This window comes from Phocoena sinus, chromosome 6 (genome assembly GCF_008692025.1).
Source record: "Phocoena sinus isolate mPhoSin1 chromosome 6, mPhoSin1.pri, whole genome shotgun sequence".
In the NCBI taxonomy this organism is placed as follows: domain Eukaryota; kingdom Metazoa; phylum Chordata; class Mammalia; order Artiodactyla; family Phocoenidae; genus Phocoena; species Phocoena sinus.
In genome coordinates, this window is record NC_045768.1 from 81,227,413 (window position 1) to 81,253,561 (window position 26,149).

A 26,149-nucleotide genomic window follows, 5' to 3' on the forward strand; every position below is an offset into this window, starting at 1 on the left:
ATATACAGATGTGCACACACCCGAGTCCAACACACACAGAGCAGACAGAGCACACCATACATCACACACAGCCTCCCGCCCCATCCATGTCTACCTGCAAACGCAGAGGCCCACAGGGGCAGACGCATGTGTGGCGGCACGGTAACACACATCCCCCTGCACACCCTCGCTCCAGCAGGAGTTCCCCCTAGGCTCCTATCCTCTTCCCCTGAGGTTCCAGCTCCTCATGTCCCCTCTCCTCCAAGGTCATGTTAGACCACACCAGCCTCCTCACCTACTTCCCAGAGAAAATCCAAGGAAAACAGGTTGGAGCAAGCATTGAAATTGGAGCCTGGACTTCGTGCTCCCCTCACCCCGCACCCCAAGCTGGAGCAGGGAGTGCAGAAAGCATGGCGGATGTACCTCCTTGGGCTTCTGAGTCATCTGCCCTCTTCCCTTGCCACACTTGGCACCTGACAAAGCCATTATCATGGCTTCTTTCTTTTCATTTTTTTTTTTTTTTTTTTTTTTTTGGCCGCACTGCATGGCTTGAGGGATCTTAGCTCCCTGACCAGGGATCAAACCCATGCTCCTTGCAGTGGAAGCACAGAGTCCTAAGCACTGGACTGCCAGGGAAGTCCCTATCATGCTCATTTCAAAGATGGGGAGGTTGAGCCCAGCAAGGGGAAGTGACTTGCCCAGGACCACATGGGGAGGTAGCAGGGCCAAGGCTCATTTCCCCTGATTGGGACTGGTATCTGCACTTCTTGGAGCCACGAGCTTACCTGGAGGCAGATCCCACGCGTTCCCTGCACTGGAGTTGTGAAGGAAGCTACGAGCCTGGAGCTGACCCTGGGATGAAACGGGATGGTTTAAAACCAGCCTGTACCCCCTGCCCCTCCCCAGAGTCCACGGAGGGACTGCCACATGTGAGGGACTAAGAAAAAGGAAAGCTGAGAAGCCAGGGACGACCACAGGGCTGGGACTGCATCTCTTATATCTCACTGAAAATACAGCCTGGCACACTGAGATCTGGAGTACATGAATGAATGGCACAAGGAGAGAGATGGACACAGACCTCAGTTCACGCAGCCAATCAGTGTATTCCCTATACTAATTTCAACCCCAGGCCAAGCTGTCCCATGACAGTGACAGGCAGGGACTGGCATAGGTTCACAAAGACTAACAGAATGGGGACAAAATTGGAAACCAGAGTTCCCATGTGTGGCTAAGCATCTTGAGGATGAAGCCAGATAGCCAGACCTCCAAGTCCCTCTACAAACAAGCCCCCACCTGCAGCTGAACTTGACCTCATTCAGAAAATGATAATGAGGAAAAGCAGGTACTTCATAGGGCTGGTATATGATCAATTTCCTTATGTAAGATATGGAAAATAACAAAGGGTATCTTATTAGGCAGGCACTCAATCAACCTTTTTTTTTTTTTTTTGGCTGCATTGCATGGCTTGAGTGATTTTAGTTCCTCAACCAGGGATTGAACCTGGGCCCTCAGCTGTGAGTGTGTGGAATCCTAACCACTGGACTGCCAAAGCAATTCCCAACATCAGCTTTTTAATTCTCAGGGCTTTCACCATCAAAACCCTACCCATTCTAGGCAGAGATTGCAAATCATGATGCTCTTCTCCTTGAAGGCTTCTGGTGGCCTGCCCTGCCCTCCATCCGCCTGGGCCAGGTGCCCCTTCTGCACACACCTGTATCCTACTTGGGCAGAGCACTGTACTAGGTGCCGTGAAATCTGTTCAAATATGTTTCCTGCCCTCAAAGAGCTTACATTTAGGAGACAAGGTCAAAACCATGCAGAAAAGGCAGACAAGCCAATAACATAGGGAAATTCAATGATTTCATTTTAAATCACAGTTTAAAACAAGAGAGTTCACGCCACTGTACGTGACTGCAAAGAGAAACGAACAGGCAGTAATTGCTCTAATATTTCAGAGGAGAGAAAGCGCACCCTAGGCTGAGGGCGAGGAAGGGCTTAAGGAGGAGTCACTGTTTGAGCTGAGTCTGGAAAAACAGCCAGGATTAGGGAGAGGCTGCTGCAAGGGGGGGTGTGGACCAGGCTGAAAGGAAGCAGCACCCCCTCCCCCAGGGCACTGGGAGCTCCTGGAGAGCAGGTCTTGGGTCCCACTCACCTCTGCACCACCACTGCAGGAGCACAGAGCCTGAGGGGCTCAGACACCGGAGGCCAGGGCAGCAATCAGTGCTTTCTGCATCTCTCCTGGATGGGGGACCACCAGTCCCCCTCACCCCTTCACCCACCCAGCCCCTTCCTGTCCTCTGTGCTTTTCCATGTCCCCACCCCGGGATGCAGCGGAACCAAAACAGGAGCGCACTGTGCCCCTTCAATGCGGTGTATTCATCCCACGTAGCCCCCTCTCCACTGCTCAGTGCTGGTGCTCTGTGACTCTCAGGCAGTGCCACACCTTCTCTGAGCCCCATCATCAGGCACAGAGCCTGACGATGCACCGAAGGGCATACTGAGGTTGAGGCACACATCCTGGCAGAGGGGTGGGGACAGAGCCTCAGCCCTGGGCACACAGCCTCTTCTCCGGGCTTCTGGGAGCAGCCTGGGAAGGAAAAAATAAAAAAGGCCCAGGCCAGGCTGACAAGTAGATGGATCTCCTGGGTTCATTCAGGGGACTCCACAAGACACCATGGCCCCTGCCCCAATGCTGGGGCATCAGACAGAAAATGGGACAGGGCTTTGTTGGGGATGATTCAGCATGCTCGGGTCAGCAAGCCCTCCTTGGACGGTCCATATGCAGCAAGGGTGGTCACGGCATTGACATCTTGCTCCAGAGGTCTGAAGTCCTGTTGTCCATCTACAGCTTGCTCCTGGGCTGGAGGTCACACGGTCCACCTCTCACTTCGGGCCTCCACAGCCTGGACTAGGCCTTCGCCCAGGATGGCAAAGTCCTCCAGGATGGCTTCTACATTGGGCACCATCACCAGCTCCCCACCTTGAGACACCACCATGCGCCCCTTTGTGTTGGAGGCCTGAGAGAATCAGAGAAATGTAGATGGAGGTGTCACAAGAGGCACATGCAGAGACACCAAAACACGTGTTTCACACATGCCACCGGGTCACTTGTGGAACCACACACAGACACACATGCCCATGTGGAACACATGTACACACTCAGGAACAGACAACTGTCCCCAGCCAGCTCACCTTTAACGGCTGGGGCTGGAAGCTGGTGGGCTTCCAGAGGACACCGATCACCTTTCCGCCATGCTGGTCATAGAAGAAAAGGGCCAGGTCCCCAAAGGCCTCCTAGGAAAGGGCAGGACAGAGACAAGATTACAGGTGGACACCTGAGAGCCACCTCCACGGCCCCAGCTCCACCTAGATGTCCCCTCCCCAGGGTCAGTCAGCCCTTGAGGACCTACCCTGAGCTGCGCCAGGTAGAGCTGAGGAGGATCGTAGCCCAGCACGGGCATCAGGGAGGAGGGCCCCGGCTCACTAAGCAGGCCCCGGCAGAAGGAGGCAGCTGGCGAGTCCACAGCCTGGCGGTGCCGGGGGATGTGGCGGGGTGACAGGTGGATTAGCACGTCGTACATGTCCAACGGCGGCCGGAACACTGTCTGAGGAGGGGTAGGGGGTGCTCAGCAGTGCCCACTTGGGAGCTGGGAACTGGACCACAAACCCCTCCACATGCCCACTCTGGTTCCCTCCTTCCCTTTTGTCTGACCCACCCATTATGGGCCCAAATGCTCATTTGAAGGCAGGAACAACAAGACCCAGCTGGTGGCAGCTTGGGTCCCCAGGAGGAGTGCAGGGTAGAAGTGTGAAGCCAGGGCCCCGATTCTCCTGCAGGCTCCCCCACTGCCAGGCGCCGTGGGCAGCTGCAACGCCTTCTCTGGATTCAGTCTCACCAAACAGGGGCCCCTAGAGCTCCAGACTTCCATGGTTCAAAGGCAGAGTCCCCAGAGCCCCTGGAGGCAGTCTGGGCCCGGGGCTTACCCTGATGTCCCCAGGACCCTGGGGATCCATTAGCTGCTTCTCTAGGATGGGCAAGGCCTCGGCTGCCAGGACCATGAGCTGGTGTAGGATCTGGGGGACACACATACATCAGAAAGGTCACACCTGACCACAGGTCTCTCATAGCTCAGGCTGGGCCTGCTTTTTCCTTGGGGGAGAAAACCACACATTTGGGAGCAGGAATGAAATTAAACCTGGGGCGAGGGTCCATCCTGTGTCCATACAGAGCTTTTGCGATCCTGGGGGGTAATGATGACCATGACGGGAAGTTTTGTCCGGGTTGCCAGGAAGACACTGCGGATCTCCACCTGCTCCTCCGCTGTGGAGGAGAGGGGGTCTTGGGTCAGCCTACTCCTCCCACAAGACACCCTCTACTGCCCTGGGTCCTCCTACTGTACACTTAGCAGCTGCCCATCACAGGGATTTTCCAACATCCCCCAAATGGCAAAAGCGATGAAAGGGACACCGCATCTGCCTCAACTGGGCAGGGTGTTAAACTCCCAGCCTGGGACCAGAAGCAGAATTTTCCACTGCCTGGCACCCTAGTCTGCTTTCCGGGCCTGCACAAGCTGAGGCCTGCCCCTGGCCCCTTCCTACCCTGGGCTCCCACACACCTGGGGAATTAGAAAGCTGATACCTTCCTCTCTGCTGGGACCAGAAGCTCCTCATATTACAACCAGAAATCATCACTCACCAGCCCGCCCCCCCCGCACCGACCCCGCACCCAAGAGGTCTGGGCGTGTATTCTAACCTGAACCGTTCCCTGCTCCCCACCGTAAGACTTCTCACCTGGTGTTCAGAGCCCTTCTTCCTCTCTCCTCTTCCCTTCACAGCCCCCCAGGTAGCCTGCTTACCATCCCCAGTCTGCTGTGTTTCTGACCATCACATGGGCAAACCATATCTCTACAGTCTTGGAGCTCCCTAAAGGCTTGATTTGGTCCTCTTCCTCCTTAACAATTCCCTACCCCCCAGGCAGTCAGGGTCAGGAGTGGATATCCGGGATAGGGGAGGCAGAGAGAAAACCTAACAGACTGACAGGGAAAACCCTTGCCTGTCCTATTCTACAATCCACAAAGGGTAGTTCTTGCACTAGTCCGACCCTGATCCTGCCACTTACCAGTGAGCTCGTTATTGAGGTTGACAATTAGGGGGTTGTTCTTCCAATCAAAGGTTGATATCATGAAAAGGAACCGAAGGAAGCCCACCTGGGGGGAGCTGAGAGGAAGGGGTAAGCAAAGCATCTGGGCCAGTCACACATGCCCAGGCCCCCCACGGCCCAGAGAGCCTAGGCCCCTTGGTGTGGATTGCGGGGGTTAGAACCCCTTCTGTCCCTTGGTTCAGCCACCTCTCCCATGTGGACTGAAGCACGGGGGATGAAAGCTGGCCCCAGTGGAACTTCCTGGCTAGGGGAAAGGTGGAGGGAATCACCTGGGAGGGGTGAAGGGCTCAGGGTGCAGGAAAAGGGCAGCAGCCACCAGGTCCAGGCTCTCATCGGTGAGCTCCTCACCTAGGAGCTGGGCGCGCACCCACCGCTTGGCCAGCCGAGCCACACCCGAGAAGGCTGGGTGCTGCTGCTGGAGTCTGCGGGGAGAGGAGGGTAGTGGCCATGACAGTGAGGCCCTCAGGGCCCAAGAACAGTGTTTTAGCCCCGCTGCTGCTACTTACTCAACTTTACCCAACACTGGCCTCTGTGCTAATGCATTACACGTATCATCTCACATCTTCCTCATTAGTACCCCAAGAGGTTGGTCCTAGCATGATTCCCATTTTACAGATGAGAAAAATAAGGTTGAGGGGAGGGGGAATCCTGCCCAAGGGACACAGCCAGTGAAGTGGCAGGGCCAGAGTTCTGGCACTTGCCTGACTCCAGAACTCATCTCTCCAACCGGCCTTCCAACGAGACAGATGGCCAGGAGAGCAGAATGGGGCCAGGAAAGGGTCTACGGACCTAAGAGCCTGTGGGGGTGGCCATACCCATGCAAGGTGCTGGTGAGCAGGGGCAACTGCCTAGTGTCCCTCTCAAGGCGGAGGGAGGCGGGAGTGTCCCTCAAGGAGATGACCCCCTCGGGGCTCCGCATCTCCCTCAGGATCTGGGGCTCCCGCTGATAGGCCACACGAATCCGGAACACAAACCCATCCTGTTGGAAGAGGGGATGGCATGGGAGGCGGGCCACCCTGACACCCCTGTCCCCTCCCTCCCTGGGTATCCCTGCCCTGCACCAGCCGAACCTTGAGGACATCGGTGTGCGTGGCTGTGGCACGGCACTGCAGCCCATGCTGCTGCGTCAGTAGCTCTGCCAGGCGCAGCTGGAAGGCAGCCCGGACCCTCCGTATGGCCTCAGCATCCTGCGGCCACTGCCCGCTGCCCTCCAGGTGGCATACCACTGTGGAGAAGAGTGAGAGGCCTCAGCCTGCGGCCGGGGGTGAGAACAGTCCCTCTCACCCCCTCGCAAGAGCTCCCTCACCAGTCATGGGCTCCACGTAGGCTGGACAGGGCTTGTCAGGCCGGGGCAACAGCGAGGCCCGCTCTTGCAGCTGTTCATAGAAGGAGTAGGCTGGCCGGACTGCGGTTGGTGGGAACACCTATGGAAGAAGGGGGGGCTGAGGAAGAGGCCTGGGACTGGGAGGGAGTGCCCAGAGTCAAGAAGCTGGAAGGGAGAATACTGGGTGAGTGGAGCAGAGGTGGGTGTCACGAAGCAGAAAGAGCTCCCTGCCCCTTGCGCCTCACCTCAGTGTAGCGCAGCACTGGGTGAGCTCCCTGCACGGCAGACACGGTCAGCGGCAGACCTTCCAGTCCCCACAGCAAGCGACTGAGGTCATCATAGCAACGCACTGCAGCTGCCAGGGCCTCCTCACCTGTGCTGAAGGTCTGAGAGGGAAAAGAGACAGGAGGGCACGACCTTTCAGAAGAGCTCCACCACCTGGGATACAGCCCTGGCTCAGGCTGCTGCTGCAGAGCCAGGGGGTCCCCTGCTGGACGCTCTGGGAAGTGCAGCCTGGCTAAGATGGGGCTCTCCACCCCCATCCCCACCCCCAAATCCAGCCACTCAGGCTGCTTACTCTACAGTCCCTAGCCTTAACCCAAGCCCTGAACCAGGGCCCTTACCTCTTTCAGGCTTTGAATCAGTGCATCCAGGAGGCCCCCCGTATAGTGGACACAGGTATCTGGGATGTCAGCATGGCTGGAAAAGGGGCACAGACGCAGTGTGGGCACTGGGGGCCATGCCGAGAGCTACTGGATGTGGGCTGCTCACCCCAAAAGCTTGGGCCAGACCCTCCTAAAAGGCTCCCCAGCCCATGGCTGCCTCCTGGCATTCAGATGCTAACACTCACAGCGTTAAGAGATGAGTGACCACCTGGTGGGGAATAAGGCGCTTCTGGGCCATAGAGGCTGCCTCCCAGACCACAGCTTCCCGAATGGCTCCATCCTGGAAACGCCGAAGCTCGGAGCGAGATCCCCAGAACTGGCGGAAGTCAGCAGCCTGGGAAGAGGAAAGGGGTAGTGGTAGAGATCAACAAAGAAGGGCTCTGTCAGAAATCTCCCAACAGGGGACTTCCCTGGTGGTCCAGCGGTAAAGAATCCACTGTACAAGGCAGGGGATGTGGGTTCAGTCCCTGGTCAGGGAAATAAGATGCCACATGCCACAGGGCAACTAAGCCTGCGTGCCACAACTACAGAGCTCGCGTACCTCAACGAGAGAGCCTGCGTGCCGCAAACTACAGAGCCCATGCGCCCTGGAGCCTGAACGCCACAAGTAGGGAGAAAAAACCCACACGCCACAACTAGAGAGAAGCCCGTGAACCACAATGAAAGATCCTGCATGCCTCAACAAAGATCCCGTGTGCCGCAACTAAGACCCGATGCAGCCAAAAATAAACTAGCTAAATAGATAATAAATAAATCTTGCAAAAAAGAGAAAAAAGAAAGAAGTCTCCTGACAGGCCTCAATCCAGGTGGCATGAGGACAGCCCACTCCACTCCTTCCAATGCAAGACAGGACCAAATCACCCCTCAGACTCCAGGGCTCCTCACCTCAGGCTGGTCAGCCTCTGGACCCAGCTCGAGAACACTGGTCAGCCCCTCAGGCCGGAGGAGCAATCCCAGGGTCAGGACCCCGGCGTCTCTGTGTTTCGGTGGATCCTGGCTGATGTCCCACTGTAGGATGTAGAAAGGCTGAGCTCAATCCAAGCATCCCACAGCTTGGTCTGGAAACCCACTTTCTAGTGAGAGGGATAGTGTGTCTTTTGTATCTCTTGGGACCCTGGGTCCAACCCCCTCGGTCCCACAAACTCCCCAACCAACACCATCTCACCTCTGAGACTGGGGGCCGAGAGTGGGCCAGCAGGTGCAGCCGGGACCCCAGGCCCTGCTCCAGAAGGGTGGTTAGTGGGCCCAAAGCAGCTGAGACATAGTCCCCACCATGATCCTGCAGCTCTGGCCACAGCTTTAGTCGGTGACACGCTGCCTGCAGGCGACTCAGTGGACGGAGACTGGGGATGCAGAGAGGGACAATAAGGGGGAATCAGGTACTGCTGGTCCTAAGTATCACCACCCCCACCCCCAGGATGATCTATCTGAGCACTTGCCTGAGGACCTTTGCCCCATCACTAGCCCCAGGGACACAGGACTCACTGGCATATCCTGGCACCCCGAAACTTACTGCAGTATGTGGTCAAAAGCCCGGACCATAGGTTTGGGAGTCATCAACAGCAGCTGGAACCCATCGTCAGCTTTGCTGTCCAGCAACACCACAGACAGCCGTGCCTCGTGCTGCACCTGGGGCCACAGAGTAAGGAGGGAACTCCCGCGTGAGACCACCAGCACTGCACCCCTCCCCTTACGGAACACAGGGCCCAGACCCAGAGACGTGCCTGACCAAAGGTCTCTGGAGAGGAGTTTCTGGGGTTCTGGTGCTGGCAGAAGGGACAGGGTCTGGGCTGGGACATCTGGGGAAGCCAGGAGTGGGCGACACCTGTACCTGGTGGCAAGTGGAGGCAGTGACATCAGCACAGAGGTTGAGACGGCCTGAGGAGTCCAGGAAGACAACAGGGAAGGCCTGGTGGAAGTCAGCCAGGGCCGGCTGGGAGGGGGAGAGAGAAGCCAGTCAGGGCTGGGCCTTAACTTCAGGATGCCTTGCCCAAGACTCAGCACTGCCCTACTCACCAGGGAGGGATCTGAGCTGAAGCACAAACTGATCCCGTTGACCGTCAGATCTGTACTGGCTGAAATGAGCCAGAGAAGGTGGGTGTGTCAGAAGGTATCCCCCTCCCTAGGGACCCAGCCCTCGTGACACCCACCCTCCGGACAGGTGGCTGCAACTGCCTGCCTCTGGGATTCGGTTTGCTCATCTGTCTGAGGACCAGAGACCGAATGATCCCTGATGGGTAAGAGTGGGGCCCTTGGCCTTTCCGAGTCCAGCCGCCTCACCCAGAAACTGCAAGGTGCTTCTCAGGACCTGGTAGCCGCTCATGGTGGTATGGATCTTGTGTGTAGACACCAGGAAGGCAACCAGCATGGAGACAAGGAACCCACTGAATCCTCCCAGGCCCTGAGGGGGAGACGGAGGGAAAGGCCAGAGCTCAGAGCCAACCCACCACTCAGTGAGGCAGGGAAGCTGGGCCAGTCCCCACTCACCTTGTCCAGTTCCCGCTGCCGCAGCCAGACCTTCAGAAGTGCCACACCATCCTTCAGCCCCGAGGCTGAGCCCAGCACGGTTGATAGCAGCTGCGCATGGGACTCAAGGGCTGTGTCCTGCAGGACCCATGTGTTATAGTGGGGGGTGGGGGGCTCTGGGCTACCTGTGAGAGGAAAGGGAAAGTCGTGAGAGGAGAAGTCCCCGCAAGACCCTTCCCTCCAACTCCACCTTGATACTCACCATCCCCTGAAGGACTCTGCCCTTGGTACCAGGCAGTCCGCACATTGTTCTTGGACGGCAGCAGGCGGCATGGGCGGAAGAAGTCAGGTGGAGGGCATGGATGCAGACGGACAGTGACCAGACGCTCATCCTTCCCTGGGGGGAGATGGGAGATGCTGAGACCCTGCAGCCCCCTGGAGCCGGAGGAGCCCCTGTACCACCCACACCGCCCCCACTCCCCATTTGAGGGCCTCACACCTTTGCCCTCCAACTTGAGGCCCAAGCTTCTCACCATGGACTTGAGGCCCTAGTTCCTCCCCCACTGGATTTGTCACCCCATACAGTGCCCTCCACCCGGTATATGCCTCCCACCATGCGGCCGCAGCAGCAGCGAGGGTTTCAGGTGGCAGCCATTGGTGTAGGAAAAGCGAACACTGCCAAAGAGTGGGTCTTGGGACAGGTGGTGAGCCAAGTGGGCCAGGTAGAGGGCACGCTTGCGGAAGTAGCGCTGGTTCAGCCCATCCTTGTCCTGTAGGATCTCCTGGAGGGGGTCAGGAGAAGAGAGAGATGGCCAGTCACTTAAGTCCTTGTTGTTGGAGAACTTGGGGGCCGAGATGAAGCCAAGGTCAAAGCTTGGCAACCCCATCTGCTGGCCAGGATGCTTAAGCCAAGGCTAGCAATACCACAACTCAGATGAGGAAGACAAAGTTCCAAATGGCAAATCTAAGCTCCCTCAGGACAACTGCAGTGGTCTGTTCTTTGGATTTAGAATTCAGATTTCAATGCCCCGGAAAGCGAGAGGTGGGAAAAAGAGAGGGATCGAGGGATTTGTAGGTGGTGAAATGGCAGACCTCTCCATTCCCCAAACTCTGAACCTCACCCTGGGCATGGTCAATGCCACATCCACATTGATGTCCGGCCGGATGCAGGTGCCCAGAAGGTAACTGCCCACAACAGTGACCTGGGCTGGGGGCAGGAAGCGGAAACAACCCTTTACAGTATAGGGCACTTGGTGGAGGGGAACTCGAACCCCATCCCGGAGCCATGCCTGGTTGGTCAGCTGTGGGGACAGAGACAGTGACACGTATTAATTTGACTGCCTTCCTAACATGTCCCCTTGATGTCTAGTAGACATCTCAAATTCAACATGTCAAAATGTTTGAAACCAAACTTCTGATCTTCCTATAAACATGTCTTCCCCATTAAGACAACTCCATACTAGCTGCTCAAGCTAGAAATATTTAAATCATCTTGACTCATCTCTGTTAAGAACACCCATTTTACTTTCAAAAGGTATCCAGACACTGACCACTTCTCTACTCTACCCTAGTCTGAGCCATTTTTCAGTGGATCATTGTACAATAAGTTTCTAACTAGTCTCCTTGATTTCACCTTTGTCCCCCTCCATTCTACTTTTTTTTTTTTTTTTTTTTTTTTTTGCGGTACGCGGGCTTCTCACTGTTGTGGCCTCTCCCGTTGCAGAGCACAGGCTCTGGACGCACAGGCTCAGCGGCCGTGGCTCACGGCCCAGCCGCTCCGCGGCATGTGGGATCTTCCCAGACGGGCATGTGGGATCTTCCCGGACCGGGGCACGAACCCGTGTCCCCTGCATCAGCAGGCGGACTCTCAACCACTGCGCTACCAGGGAAGCCCCCTCCATTCTACTTTTAACGCAAAAACCTGGGTGAACTTTTTAATACTGAAGTTAGATCACAAACAAAATCCCTGCAGTTATTCCCCATCTTATCCAGAGCAACAGCCAAAGTCCTTGTTTTGGTGCACAAGGCCCTGCATGATATGCCCCCCTCCTCCATAACCTTTCTGAACTTACCTCCTTCTATCTTCCCCTCATTCTTTCCAAGGAATGTACCAGACCTATTCTTTTTTTTTTAATTTTTTAGTTTAATTTTATTTTTTTATACAGCAGGTTCTTTTTAGTTATCCATCTTATGCATATTAGTGTATATATGTCAATCCCAATCTCCCAACTCATCATACCAGACCTATTCTTGCCTTTGAACCTTTGTGTTGGCTATTTTCCCTTCCTGGAGTCCCTTCCCTTCCTTAGATATCTATATACCTGACTCACTTCCTTCACACAAATGTCACTTCAATAAAGCCTACCTCAACCACACTACTTAAAGTTGCCAAACACTCTCACCCTCTGATATTCCCATAATCCCCTTACCTTGTTCTTCTTCCTTTTTCCATAGTACTTACCACCATCTAACACTGCCATACAGTTTACTTGTCGTGTTCATTATCTATCGTCCATAAGTCTAATACTAGAACATAGGCTGCTTTGTTCACTGATGTACCCTAAGAACACAACTACTGCAAAGCACGTAAGTGTTTGCTAAATGAATGAACATATAATTGACTGCACTCCTAGCTGAGACTCCTGGCAGTGAGAATGAGCTCCCTAGCACCCCATCCCCTTCAGACAATAACAAGGCCCCTAAGGACCTCTTCTGGGCTTTCCAGTTCCCTCCACTACCTGCCTTACCTCTGTCTCAGGGGTTGAGGGCACCCTCATGATCCGCTGGTTGACCTTCTGTAGGAAAGCATCAATCCGCTCTTTCTTCTTCTCTGACAGCCTCACTTCCTTCAGTAGCTCCTCTACCTGTAAGAAGTGGCAGGGGTGAGTAGTACTTCAGCCTCAGTGTCTCAGGCCCACCTCTCTAACCCAATTCCCAGCCACCCAATGGTACCTGTAAATGAAGCAAGCTGGAATGGAACAGACTCTCAGTCTCCCGAAGGCGATTCAGCTCCTCATTGGTAGGCTCCTTGTACAGTTCTGCCCGGCTGAGCTTCACGGGCTGCAGGAGGCCCTCCACTGGAGAACCAGAACGCTTCTTTGAGGATTCCTTCTTCCCCTCCTTGCCTATGCCTTCCAGAGCTGACGCCATCACCTGTGGCCAATGAGAGGGAGAACCCAGGGTGACATCACAGATATCTAGCGTCCACTGCCTGACATGCCACCATGACAGGATGTGGGTAAAGGCTTTACCTGCTCCTGGTCTCTCTTGAATAGGAGTCAGATTGTGTAAAACTCAGAATAATTTTTACTTAAAAGAACATTACTGAGCTCTATGCTGAAAACTCCTTGAGTTGAGGGTTCCCCATCTACCTGACAGCACAAGTTGCTAGGGGTAGTAGCTGACTGGGCCATGCACTAAGCAATGCCTCAGGTCCTTGTAAGTACCAGGAGCTTCCTCTTCTGCTGGGTTAATCCTGGGACTTTGCAAATGCCATCTCCACTCTTGCTCTATCCAAATCCTGCCAGGTTACACACACACACACACCCTGCCCCAGCAAGCCCTGACTATAAACTATATAAGTATACATTAAGTGCTCAATGATGGAAGAGCCTACTGACTCTGAAGGACACACTCAGTGAAATCATCCAATCCTCACAATAACCCTAGCAGAAAACGGACACCCGAACGAAGCCCAGTGAGCTAGAGGTTCCAGTTGGTATGCCTAAACTGTGAGCAGGCTTCGAACCCTGGGCTGCGGGATCCCAAACCTTCTCCCCTACAGCCCTGGGCCCCGCCCCCCTCCACGATCCCACACCCTGGAGAGCCTTACTGTAGCGCTCCAGGAGCGCCACCACGTGGAGAGCACAAAACTAGACACAAGAGGGAAGAAGATCCCGTCCAACCTTCAGGAGGACTTCGTCAGGGAAAAGACCCAAGCCGTAGAAGGGGGTGGGGTATTTTTCAGTTTCAAGGTGTAGGGCTAGCAAACAGAGAGAAGCTCAATTGTCTTTACTATTTCCATCCGGATAATGCCAAGTTCCATCTCCTTTAGCAAGCTCTGATTGTCTCGGTACCCTGGGCTGGAAGCATCAGAGGAAATGGGGCTCTTCCAGAAGGGACCGTTCTCGTGCCCTCGCTAGAGAACTGTTAGGTTCTGCCAACTCCGACACGTTGCGCATTCCTTCCTCCCAGATGGCTCACCCACCTCCGGCTCCCCGGCAGTTCCGCGATGCTGCGCTCCCTTATGTGCGGGGCCCATCCGTCCCGTACTGCTTCCCGCACTTCGGGTTTAAAGTCCACTTGCTCTGCACAACTTCTTCCCACGTTGACAGAAATGCCCAAACCGCGGCCGATAATGCAGCCCAGAGCGGCAGCTTTGCTGCGGAGAGCGGAAGCTAGCCTCGTGGCACAGGACTCCACCCAGTTCAAGAGCCATAGGGTGAGTGCCCGACGAGTCGCTTGTCATTGGTTTTTGTCACTCTCCGGGGCCGCCCATTATGGGGGAGGGGCCAAATAGGGTTTTCCGATTTACGGCCTCCTTGCGACGCCAGGCCTGAAGCATGCTCGTAACTTGGCGGTCGCTTCCTTTTCCTCACTTCCTCCGTTTGGGTCGAAAGGGGAAGGGCGGGGCTAGATTGGGCCCTCTGGGGAGGGTTTGTTTACTTAACGCCAGTGAGTCCTTTTCTTTTCTCATTTTATCAATTAACCAATCTCGTCAGTTCCACTTCCAAAGTATATCTTGAGTTTATTCACTGTACTCTGTATTTACTGCCGAGTTTGGTGCGCATCACATTATCTTGTGCCTAAAATAATGTAACAGCTTTTTTCCAGTTTATTACATTTTCCAAGTCTACTGAAGCGTTGCTATAATATTATGATGAACGCCCATATACCCTTCACCTACCCATCATAACTTAGTGTTGATGTTTTACCAAATTTGTTTCGTCTTTATGGTTTTTTTTAGAAGCCTGAGATTTATTTGTTTGTTTAATATTTATTTATTTATTTGGCTGCATCGGGTCTTAGTTGTGGCAGGCGGGATCTTCCTTGCGGCATGTGGGATCTTTGTGGCGCGCAGGCTATCTAGTTGTGGCGTGCAGGCTCTAGAGCACACGGGCTCAGTAGCTGTGTGGCACATGGGCTTAGTTGCCCCATGGCATGTGGGATCTTAGTTGCCTGACCAGGGGTCGAACCCACGTCCCCTGGATTGGAAGGCAGATTCTTTTTTTTTTTGTTTGTTTGTTTTGCGGTACGCGGGCCTCTCACTGTTGTGGCCTCTCCCGTTGCGGAGCACAGGCTCCGGACGCGCAGGCTCAGCGGCCATGGCTCACGGGCCCAGCTGCTCCACGGCATGTGGGATCTTCCCAGACCGGGGCACGAACCCGTGTCCCCTGCATCGGCAGGCAGACTCTCAACCACTGCGCCACCAGGGAAGCCCTGGAAGGCAGATTCTTAACTACTGGACCACTGGCGAAGTCCCTGTGTATTTATGTTTTATTATTTTTCATAACCATTTGAGAATCAATGGTTCTTAAAAACCATGCCTAAGTACTTTGGCCTGTGTCTACCAAGAATAAGGACTATCTCTTATGTAGTCATAATTCAATTATAAAATTCAGGAAATTTAACCTTGATTCAATGCCATTATATAAAGTCCATAGTCAAATTTTGCAATTATCCCAATAACCTTACATAGTAGCATTTTATTTCACAGTGCAAGATCAGGCATCTATTTAGTCATCATGTTTCTTTCCCTCTCTTAATCTGGAACATTTTCTTAGCTCACCCTTTTTTGTTTTTTGTGAGGTTTTTTGTTGTTGTGGGTTTTTTTTGTGTGTGTGTGGTACACGAGCCTCTCACTGTTGTGGCCTCTCCCGTTGCGGAGCACAGGCTCTGGACGCACAGGCTCATGGCTCATGGGCCCAGCCGCTCCGCGGCATGTGGGATCTTCCTGGACCGGGGCACGAACCCACATCCCCTGCATTGGCAGGCAGATTCTCAACCACTGCGCCACCAGGGAAGCCCTGTTGTTGTTTTTTTGACAATAGTTTTGAGGAATATAGGACAGTTTCATTTAATAACTTTTTCTTTTAATCTTTTTTATTGAAGTACGATACACATATAGAAAAATTCACATATCTCAAGGATACAGCTTGGATATTCACAAACAAAACATACACATGTAATCAGCTTCCAGAAAAAAAAAAAAAAAGCAGAACATTTCCTGCACCTTGCCAATCTCCCTTCATTCTGCCGTCTAGTCACTGCCCCCCGACAGTCACCACTATCCCAACTTCTAATAGCATAGTATATTTTATGCAATGGCTTTTAAAGGAATTTTCACAAAAGTGGTCTTGTCCTTCTTCAATCCATTCCACACGGTTATCAGAATGAGTATTCTGCAACTAAAATCCTATCATGCCACTCTCCTTTTAAAAACTCATCAGTGGGGCTTTAAATGTCACAAATGGTAGGATTTCCTTCTTTATACCTGAAGAGTATTTTGATTTTTAAGGAAGGTTTCCTGGAGGAGATGGGGCTGGTGCTAAGTCTTGAAGCATGATTTGACTTTGAATTGATTGAGAGGAGAAAGCACCACTGTGGAAGTCGGAGGAAGACCAAAGGGGCCAGAGATTGGTCAACCATTCATTCCACACTGGATGATACTTAAGAAATGTCAGCCCTGTGCTGTGTCAAGGATAAAGATAAATAAGACATGATGATCACAAGCCAGAAATCTGGAATAATGCTCTTGCCTTCACATTTCACAGGCTAGTCCCTGCTCTTACATTTAAAAGTAACCTCAGTGAGGCTTCTTCTGACCCTGCCTCCATTTATTTATTTAATTATTTATTTATTTATTTATTTATTTTTTTTGCGGTACGCAGGCCTCTCACTGTTGTGGCCTCTCCCGTTGCGGAGCACAGGCTCCAGACGCGCAGGCTCTGTGGCCACGGCTCACGGGCCCAGCCACTCAGCGGCATGTGGGATCTTCCCGGACCAGGGCACAAACCCATGTCCCCTGCCTCGGCAGGCGGACTCTCAACCACTGCGCCACCAGGGAAGCCCGAATGGCTCTTTCTAAGAGCAACTCACAGGCTGGGAGAAAAATGTAAACAAATAGTTGCAGTAGAGCACGGGGGTGATATGATATGTACAGATTGCTGTGGGCACATTAGACTAGGAACATTACAGCATGGTGGTTAAAAGCAGTCACACTAAAGTGGGATGGCCAAGGTTCAACTTTAGGTTCTGCCATTCACTCACTGGGTGACCTTGAGTAACTTTCTTAACCTCCCTAAGATGTAGATATTCTAGTAATGACCATGTCGAGGATTTTTGTGAGAATTAAATGAGGTTTACTGCATGTGCAGAGCCTGTCACATACTGATGCATAACAAATGTTAGCTGTTGTTATCAAAGGAAGACTGGGGCTCCTTAAGAGCACTATTCAAAACTTACATGTATTAACATATGCAGAATGAAAAACAAAAACAAAAACGGTGGACTCCTTTAAAAAAGTCATTCTAGGGAGTTCCCTGGTGCCCTAGTGGTTAGGATTCTGGGCTTTTACTGCACGGCCCAGGTTCAATCCCGGTTAGGGAACTGAGATCCCGCAAGCCGAGCAGCATGGCCAAAAAAAAAAAGTCATTCAAAGGTCAGAATTAACCTTTATAAAGCAAATAACCCTCCCTCTCAGTTATTTCACCAAGATTTCCACATCTTTTCTTTTTGGAAGAAAGGTAATAGATTCTTTATAGGAGCCCTGGTTGGAGAATACTAGGTGATGCCATACAGATTAGGGGGTGAAGGTCCTGTTTTCTTTGCCACCAGAGGGCACCAGTCAGTCAAGTCAATCTCTACCTGTCGTGAAACTATAAGAAAGCTCTAGGAAGCTATCTCTGCCATCCATTCTTTGTGTTGTAAGTACCCACTATGCACCAAACATTATAGTATATAGTATATAGTATATGGTTATGAGAAAGATCTGTTGTCCTTCTGGAATTTATAATCTTGAGCATGTGTCTGAGAGACCCTATTAGACACAGGGGGAGGGGTGGAGGGTGGGGTTCAATTTGTGATTTGTTGTTGTTACTGATTATCTTCCTGCCCTTGGCTGTGAGCCCATGAGAACAATTACTTAGTGTTTATTTTGTGTCAGACAGTGTGCTGGTTGCTGAGGATCCAGGGATGAATAAGACACAGTTGTAACCTACAAATAAACAATGTCTTACCCGCTGAGATAAAAAGCCATGAGACAAGTTCCATGGAATTTGAGTTCCTCTGATGTGAGTATGGAGTCTTAAGTACGCAACTCATTAACACACTAGGCTGTGAGCTTCCTAGATAGGTATATGTTTATTAGTCACCCATCTTAGGGTCATGGCATTGTGAATATTTAGTATGAGTTTGTGAGTTGATCTGAGTCCAGAGACAGGCTTCTGGTCTGGGTGCCAGGTGTATGTTCCAGTGACTTAGGCTAGGGATCTGCCATCTTCTGGGTCAGGGTGGGGCTATGATGAGTCTATGTGGGTGAAATGCTTTGAAGATGAACTTTCTGCCTATTTGTCTACTCACAGCCTTGCTATTAAAAGTGTCAACATCATCTCCCACATTTCCAGGTCAGCAATCTCCCTAAATTGAATGGTGGAGGAGGGGAAGTCAGAACCAGTCAAACACCATCCTTTGGGGAGGAGGGGCTGAATTGACTAAAATACGCTCTAATTCCAGTGGAGTTTAGTCTCAAAACTGAGGGAATAGAGTTGGGAGGCTAAGGAATGATTCTTTAAAATACTGAGGCCTCATCTCTGAGAAAAAATAACAACAACAACAAAATGAAGGGGCTCTCTCATTGTGGATTGTGCAGAGTGACTTCCTTCTAAAGAGTACAGTATAGAAAGGAGGTAAAAGGAGTAACTTTACAGTGGAGAAAAGTGGCTGACATATTCTGTCAGCCAGGTGACTGAGGTCAATATCAACACTACGTCGTGTTGATATTATGTGCTCTTGATATGATATGATGAAAATATCATTTTACTCCTGTGATCTCCCCTTCAAAACCCCAGAACTCCAGTTTAATCATGAGAAAAACATCACAAATTCTAACTGAGGGACATTCTACAGTATCCTTGACTAGTACTCTTCAAAACTTTTAAGGTCATCAAAAACAAGGAAAGTCTGAGAAACTGTCACAGTCAAGAGGAGTCTAATAAAACATGAAAACTAAATATGGCATCTAGGATAGGATCCTGGAATAGAAAAGCGACTTTAGGTAAGAACTAAGGAAATGTGAGTAAAGACTTTAGTCAATAATAATATATCAGGGCTTCCCTGGTGGCACAGTGGTTAAGAATCCACCTGCCAATGCAGGGGACACAGGTTCGAGCCCTGGTCTGGGAAGATCCCACATGCCACGGACCAGCTAAGCCCGTGTGCCACAACTACTGAGCCTGAGCTCTAGAGCCCGCAAGCCACAACTACTGAGCCCGTGTGCCACAACTACTGAAACCCGTGCACCTAGAGTCCATGCTCTGCAACAAGAGAAGCCACCGCAATGAGAAGCCCGTGCACTGCAATGAAGAGTAGCCCCCGCTTGCCGCAACTAGGGAGAAGCCCTCGTGCAGCAACGAAGACCCAATGCAGCCAAAAATAAATAAATAAAAATAAATAAATTTATTTAAAAAATGATATATCAATATTGGTTCATTAATTGTAATAAATGTACTACACTAATGTAAGATGTTAATAATAGGGGAAATTGGGTACCAGGTATATGGGAACTATCTGTACTATCTTCTTCATTTTTCTGTAAATCTAAAACTGTTTAAAAAAAAGTCTATTTAAAAAATGGAGGGGGTGGTATCCAGAAAATAACTTTGCCATAAATTTTTTCTTTTTTTTCTTGCGGTACGCGGGCCTCTCACTGCTGTGGCCTCTCCCGTTGCAGAGCACAGGCTCCGGACGCGCAGGCTCAGCGACCATGGCTCACGGGCCCAGCTGCTCCGCGGCATGTGGGATCTTCCCGGACCGGGGCACGAACCCGTGTCCCCTGCATCGGCAGGCGGACTCTCAACCACTGCGCCACCAGGGAAGCCCTGCCTTAAATTTTTTTAAAAATAAAATTTCCTATTTATGGATCATTTACCATATGCCAGTGATAAACTCTGTACATGGATGATCTCATTTAAATATTTACAGTTGTTTATTTATTAGGCATAATTAACCCTCTTTTACAGAAGCTGATGAAAAAGGAAGAGGTCTTATAATGTAAATGGTGGAGCAGGGGTTGGTACCAAGGATCTTTCTGATCCCCAAATTCTAAGTGTACAGAACTCTCACAGTATCCTGGCTTTTCTAGGAAATGTTCATGGAGTTATCATAGGACATGCCTTCCAAAGAGAAAGGGGTATTCTAAATCATGGGGATTGAAGACCTCTACATCTCACTTCTGCCAGGATTATCTTAAAAGTCCCCCAGTTCTAAGTTGGACTTCCAAGCCGGAAAAGATCTGTAGGGGGTCAAAGTTCAACCAAATACGCCATTTGACAAATGGGTAAACTGGGGGATAGCTAGAGCATTTGCCCCAAATCACACAGAAAAGGGCCAAGAACCCAGGTTCAGTCTGTATTATTATTTCTCTCCTTATTTCCCACAACTTCCTCTTTGTAGTTAAGAAGGGAAGTAGAAACTGACCTATCTGCCTTCCCCATTTCTCGGATGGGAAACTGCCCCCCAGCCCCCTAAGTTGGTGACACACTGCTCTCCAAGGACACAATGGCATGAGGACTGGACCTGCAGAAGAGATGTCAGGAAGCTTGTTTCCACCGACAAAACCCATATTGTCAGCACATCCTTGTCAAGCACCTACTGAGTGCGGGGACGACGGACTGTGTGTCATGGCGCGGGGGGCGGGGGGTTAGGCCTGCAGAGGATCTGGGGCTCGTAGGATGACTGCGGGAGGCCAGTGGATACAAGTAGTGGGGAGGAGGGCGATGACAGCTCTAGAACAGAGGTCCCTTCCGGGGCGCGCGTTTGGAACCGCGGCGTCAAGCCGCACAGCCGTCATTTTGGGGCCAAGGGCATCCCCTGCGGCCACCCTCGACCCCCACTGCCGCTTGGCCCTTTAAGGGCGGGGGACACTCGCCAGGCGTCACAAAGCGCCGCCACTGCGCGGGGAGGTGGAGAGGAGGCAGGGAAGTGGGAGGAGTGGGAGGAGGAGGGCGGGGGAGGGAGGGGCGCGCGCACGCGCGTCGCGTCGGGCCGCCCGCCGCCGAGAGCCGCCCTCCCTCCCGACGTGCGCCCCTCCTCCCACTCTCCCTCCCTCCTTCTTCTCGGCTCCGTCGCTCCCGCGGCGCGAGGCGCTCTTGCTCTTCTCCTCCTCCTCCGCCGTCGCCCCTCCCCCCGCGCAGCCGCCGCCGCCGCCGCCGCCGCCGCGAGACCCCCGCGTGCCGCGCTCCCCCCCCCCCCCGCCCTTCGGCCCCGCGCGCCCTTCGGCCCCGGCGGCCCCGGAGGAAACGAGAGGGCGAGCGAGCGCGGCGCTCCCGGGCCGGCTCGGCCCCGTCCGCTCACCATCGCCGGCCCTCCGCCGCCTTCCTCCGCTTCCACCTCCTCTCCCCCCCCCCCGCCAAGTTGAGGCCCCCTCCGGGGGGGGGAGGCCCGGGACCCGGAGCGAATTTCTCTAACTCTCTCCACCTTTCCCCCACCCGGCCCGAGTGTGAGGAGAAGGGCCCGGCCCGGCCCGCGTCGTGTGTGAGGAGGAACCGGGCCGGCCCACGGGCCGTCTGGGGCCTGGTCCGGGCCGCCGGGCGTGTGAAGACAGGGGCCCGGTGCGGGCCGCCCGAGGGCGAGCGGAGCGGAGGGGAGGGGCCTGGTCCGGCCCGGCCGGTGCGTGAGGACTGGGGCCCCGGTCCGGCGCCGCCGTCGCCGCGATGGCCCAGCAGCAGATGACCAGTTCGCAGAAGGCCCTGATGCTCGAGCTGAAATCCCTTCAGGAGGAGCCGGTGGAGGGCTTCCGGATCACCCTGGTGGATGAATCCGACCTCTACAACTGGGAGGTTGCCATCTTCGGACCCCCTAACACCCTCTACGAAGGCGGCTACTTCAAGGTACCCCTGACCCCGTCTCAGACCAGGCTTCCCCAGGTGGAGGCTGCCGCTTTCGGTAGTTTTCCCGGCCGAGAGTGGGAGCGCGGGTGAGCGGAGGGGGCTCCTCACCTCGGCAGCTCCCTCCCCCCATCGGTGGAGGCAGGAAGGCCTCGCTCGCTCACCAAGTGCCTTTTCTTTGTCATGGGGGCGGGGGCGGGAGGCCAGACTGCACCGGGAAATAGGAAAGCCTCTTTGGCTAGGGTAGTGGCTACCGGAGGAGGAGGGCGGTCTTTGTTTTGTTTCCCCAGCCGAGGGTGTACGGAAAGAGAGGTGGTCTGGCTTTCCCCTCTCGTCTTCCCATCTCTGCGCCGGCTGGAACTACCCCAGAGGGCAGAGTGACCTGCAGTTATGGGATTGGACCTTTTTTGGGGTGGGGTGGGGGAGGGGTACCGGCCTGTCATTCCGGAGGCTGCCTAGTGGCCTGACATTTGGGGGGTTTGATGGGCTTCTTGCATACTGGTGGTTCCAGCTTCGCATTCCAGCGGGCGTTAATGGAGAATAGGAACCCTAGGGGTGCTAAACAAGGGTGCCTGCATTTTCTTGCCATTAGCCACTTGAGGGAACTGTAATTTAGCCCCCTTTCTGTCCTCGTTTTGTATTTACTTCAGTGGTGTTTCAAAATGCCCTTTGTCCTCACCCTGCCACCAACTTTACTGCCCCCGCTCCCCTCACCCACCGCCTCCCACGTAGAAATATCCACAGAGGGCGGTACATGTTATGTAGAGAGAGAGTTTCCCACTTTAGGGACACAAAATTGAAACCTTTCGCTCAGATGGTTAACTCTAGCAAATGGTGGGGGGGTGGTCTTAGGGATGAAAAGTATCATCTGAGGTGGGATGGTTTCACAGAGTAGGACCGCTCCTTAACGATCATAGACATTGTTTCTGTTGTTTTCCAGGATGTTAGAACAGTGGTTATCATTCCTGAATCCAGTAGTTTCTTTATTCCAAGACAGATAACTTGGAGATACTGAGGGGTTTTTGTTTTTGTTTTTATTTTACCATTTTTTAAGGGGCAAATCACAGGTTGAAGGTCGAATGCTTTAAATGGTGGGGGAACAGAAAGAGGAAAAGAGTGCTTAGGAATTCATTTAATTTAATTTTTTGTTTCCAAAATTAAGTAAAATAGGGCTGTGAGTCAGTCTTGGTTTGTTTCGAAGGGAGGGGCTATCTTGGCAAAAGTTTTAAATGAGTATCTTAGTCATGTAGTTACGTGTATTTTTAAGGAGTACCCAATTACTTTAGTTTCTACTCCTCTAAAGGTAGAAGCCTCAGTTTCAGGCTTGAAATTGGGTCTATTTTGTAGAAAATGTCAGGAATTGATAGGGGAATGTTTAATATTCATGTCTCTGATAGTCACTAAATACCTAGTTAAAAACATGTATTCAGTGTTTAGAATATCGTGTATACCAACTGTATGCTTCATGTTTTGTGGTCACCATACGCTGTACTCAGATGCAGATACTTGCAAAATCTACTGGCTAACTTTAGTGAAATGAAGTTTAATTTCCAAAAAGTATCATTGTTTGGGACAATCAGTAGTCAAGATAAATGGATACTAGCTAGAATGATCTTACTCCTATGCAGTTTGTTAAAACAACAAAACAACAGCAAACTGTACATGGAAGGAAATAATGGGTTAAAAATTGTAATATTTTTGCTTAAGTAATTGGGAAGGGAGTGTGGTGAACCCTCTCAGTTTGGAATAGGTAGTTTGGAAGGAGGATTCCCTGTAGTATACACTGATTTAAATTAACTGCTTTTTAATTTCAGTCTTATTTAAAAAGAATGGTTTGATCTCCAATTTTGTTGTATGTGTTAGATATCTTAATCTTTTTTTTACCTTTAATTGTGACATGTAAAAAAATATATGAAAATTCTTAAACAGGTTTAATGTTTTAGTCTTGTGTAAGAATTTTGGTCAGTTTTGTTTCTTCTGCTTTTGGCAAAGGACTTTAGCTTTTTATACCAAAGTTCTTCGTTGGAAAAAGGCAAATTTATGGTCATGAGCAGTTGACACTGGTGATAAGTTTAAAACCATTGTTTTTTATTTCACTGCTTTTGTGAAACAAGGCTTTTAGTGTGTTTCACTACAGCTGCAGTTAAAAGTTGGCACAGACCTTTCTGTACTACTGTTCTCGGGTCCTTGAACATTTAATATAATTTATCAATATTTTCAAGTTAAACTCTTTTTTCTACTTTGCATTATAGTTTCCGAAGGCAGTGGGCTGCCAGTCATTTTTAAAATTTTTCATAACGTAACTCCTTTACCTTTTACATATTAATAGGCTTCTAACTGATGTTTTTCATCATGAAATAGTTGGTTCCAGTCTGTTTTAACTGTGGCATCTGTTGTAGTAGAGATTTGTGAGACCTGTGTTTCACAAATTTGTTTTTTCATCCTATTTTTCTTTTTTAAATATCTTGAATCTGTATGATTCTTAGCTTGGGTGGGCGGGGGGAATCTAGATATATGATGGGCAAAGGTAGTTTCTTGTGTCTGATTTTCTGCATGTTATAAACTCTTTTTTGGCTTCACTATCTTTTTGTCTAATTTCTTGATCTCATTATTCACCCAGTGAATTTCTTTGCTGCTTCGAATTTTTCCTCTGGGGTCAACCATTATAGAACATAAAGTAGGAGATGACTTAGAACACCCAGAACACGTCTGAACTTAATTTTGCTAATGTGGAGCAAGTTGGAATTTTATTATGTTACTGGAAGAATAACTTGTCGATCAAGTGAGCAGTTAGTGATGACTTTTAACACGTTCACCTCCGTTCCTTTAAAAAAACTGTCTTTTCAAGTAAGTCCTGATAATGATCATAACTTAGTGTGGCTGCTTTAGTATAGAACCTCCTTGGAACTCCTGCATTATTTATCTAAATGCACAATAGCAGTGAGTCTAGATACCAGAAAGTGAGAGTGACTCTTTCATGATATGAATAACGTTAAAGTTCAAGTGATGCAGAATGTTTAAAGTATTGCAGTTTTTGTAGTTTTGGTTTTATTCAGTAATGTAAGGGAATGAAATATAGGCGTGTTTCTTTTTTGGATAACTCCCAACTAATAAAATTTAGGAAGTATTTGTGATATACTCAAAGTTTTCCTTAATAGGATCTTCTTCATCAGACTTACCGCTTTGTTTTATATTAAAGAAACTCTTCAATAGTTGTTTATTAAAGTAAAGGACATGCATTATTTTCATTTGTTCTAGAGTAAATGAATGTATTCTTTGCATGCCACCCTCCCAAAAAAAAAAAAAACAAAAAACACACCAAACTACCAAACCTAACCTCTGTGCCTGGCAATGGTCTTCAGATTATATATAGCACATTCTATTTTATGACTTTAAAATTCTTAACATACAGTTGAAACAATTTTTCTAAGCAACTCTTAGTCTTTTTGGTGTAGGGATCCTTTCGAGAACTTGATAAATTTTCTTCAAAAGACAATGAGGACACAGAAAGTAGTTTGTATGCGTTTTCAGATGGTTAACTGACCTGTTAAGAATCCCTCTTTTGGGACTTCCCTGGTGGTCCAGTGGTTAAGACTCCGCCTTCCAATGCAGGGGACAAGGGTCTGGGAACTAAGACCCGACACAGCCAAATAAATAAATAAATATTTTTAAAAAACAACAACAAAAAAGAATCTCTGTTTTAAGGGATTGGATTGGCAACTTTAAAAACAAAATTAAACAAACACCTTTGACATTATAAAAGTATTGCTATTTTTTTAGAAAACAATTTTGTGATGAATCAGTCAGTTAAAATTTTCTTAGTTTTAAGTTTTTCCTCAGTTGCTTTAAGAACACCTCTTAGGGCTTTTAGCTGTTACCTTTTCTGGAAGCTGAACTTGTCTTGAGTGCTGGGTGAACTAAAGCAACATTGTAAATGGAAACGTGGTTAATGTCCAATGGTTTGGGGCACTAAATGCAATTTTAGTCCCCTATCCCCAGCCCCCACCTCTGGCAAATATAACACTTCAGTATTTCATAGAGTATGCTTTTACTGTATTAAGTTGATTCCAAGATGCATATTTTTCTAGTTTCACTTCTCAAATTTGGAATGAGTCCGTGAAGTCTTAGAATTGCCATCAGCCAGCTGACACTAGTGACCTAGGTGTAAGAGACCCTTCCATTGAAATCATCTGGTAAAATTTTTTTAAATGCCAGCATCAGTGTCTTAAATTTGATAAAATAAGGATTATTTCTTTTTGAACCAAGGATTTGTGTCCTCAGTACTTTTTGCTGCTTATTGATTCCCTTTTTCAGAGGTTTGTGTTCGTAAACAATATTTATCGAACACACATCAAAGGCAAGCACTGTAGGAAGTGTTACTACCTTTTATTTAGATAGTAAGGAAAAGAATTCGGACATTGATAACCTTAGAGCTTTTATGAATGATCTT

The 26,149-nt window shown here is 50.5% G+C and overlaps 2 protein-coding genes across 2 annotated transcripts in view; one reads left to right on the plus strand and one right to left on the minus strand.

Annotated features, from left to right (window-relative positions):
• Positions 1 to 1,817: 1,817 nt before the first annotated feature.
• On the minus strand, positions 1,818 to 14,005 carry NOL6 (nucleolar protein 6). The gene is made up of 26 exons (XM_032636082.1): positions 13,803 to 14,005; positions 12,548 to 12,748; positions 12,343 to 12,459; positions 10,717 to 10,896; positions 10,209 to 10,377; positions 9,858 to 9,992; positions 9,617 to 9,780; positions 9,410 to 9,530; positions 9,146 to 9,204; positions 8,961 to 9,062; positions 8,643 to 8,758; positions 8,295 to 8,472; positions 8,015 to 8,137; positions 7,315 to 7,463; positions 7,088 to 7,163; positions 6,710 to 6,850; positions 6,447 to 6,564; positions 6,211 to 6,365; positions 5,956 to 6,119; positions 5,410 to 5,562; positions 5,099 to 5,196; positions 4,176 to 4,300; positions 3,964 to 4,053; positions 3,390 to 3,584; positions 3,172 to 3,273; positions 1,818 to 2,996 (listed from the first exon to the last, which is right to left on the minus strand). The coding sequence occupies exons 1-26, from the start codon at positions 13,854 to 13,856 to the stop codon at positions 2,847 to 2,849; spliced, it is 3,435 nt and encodes a 1,144-aa protein (XP_032491973.1). The 5' UTR covers positions 13,857 to 14,005; the 3' UTR covers positions 1,818 to 2,846.
• A 7,046-nt stretch (positions 14,006 to 21,051) lies between these two features.
• UBE2R2 (ubiquitin conjugating enzyme E2 R2) overlaps positions 21,052 to 26,149 on the plus strand; it is a 95,324-nt gene continuing 90,226 nt past the window's right edge. The window contains exon 1 of the mRNA XM_032636083.1: positions 21,052 to 21,702. Coding sequence (XP_032491974.1) covers positions 21,526 to 21,702 — 177 coding nt within the window. The 5' untranslated portion in view covers positions 21,052 to 21,525. The remainder of the gene's footprint in view (positions 21,703 to 26,149) is intronic.

Coding starts and splice junctions, on each gene's coding strand:
- NOL6 (XM_032636082.1), bottom strand. CDS start 13,856: ATGGGCCCCGCACATAAGGGAGCGCAGCATCGCGGAACTGCCGGGGAG. Junction 9,781..9,857: donor GCAGAGTCCTTCAGGGGATG/GTGAGTATCAAG, acceptor TTCCTCTCACAG/GTAGCCCAGAGCCCCCCACC. Junction 4,301..5,098: donor CCTCAATAACGAGCTCACTG/GTAAGTGGCAGG, acceptor TCTCCTCCACAG/CGGAGGAGCAGGTGGAGATC.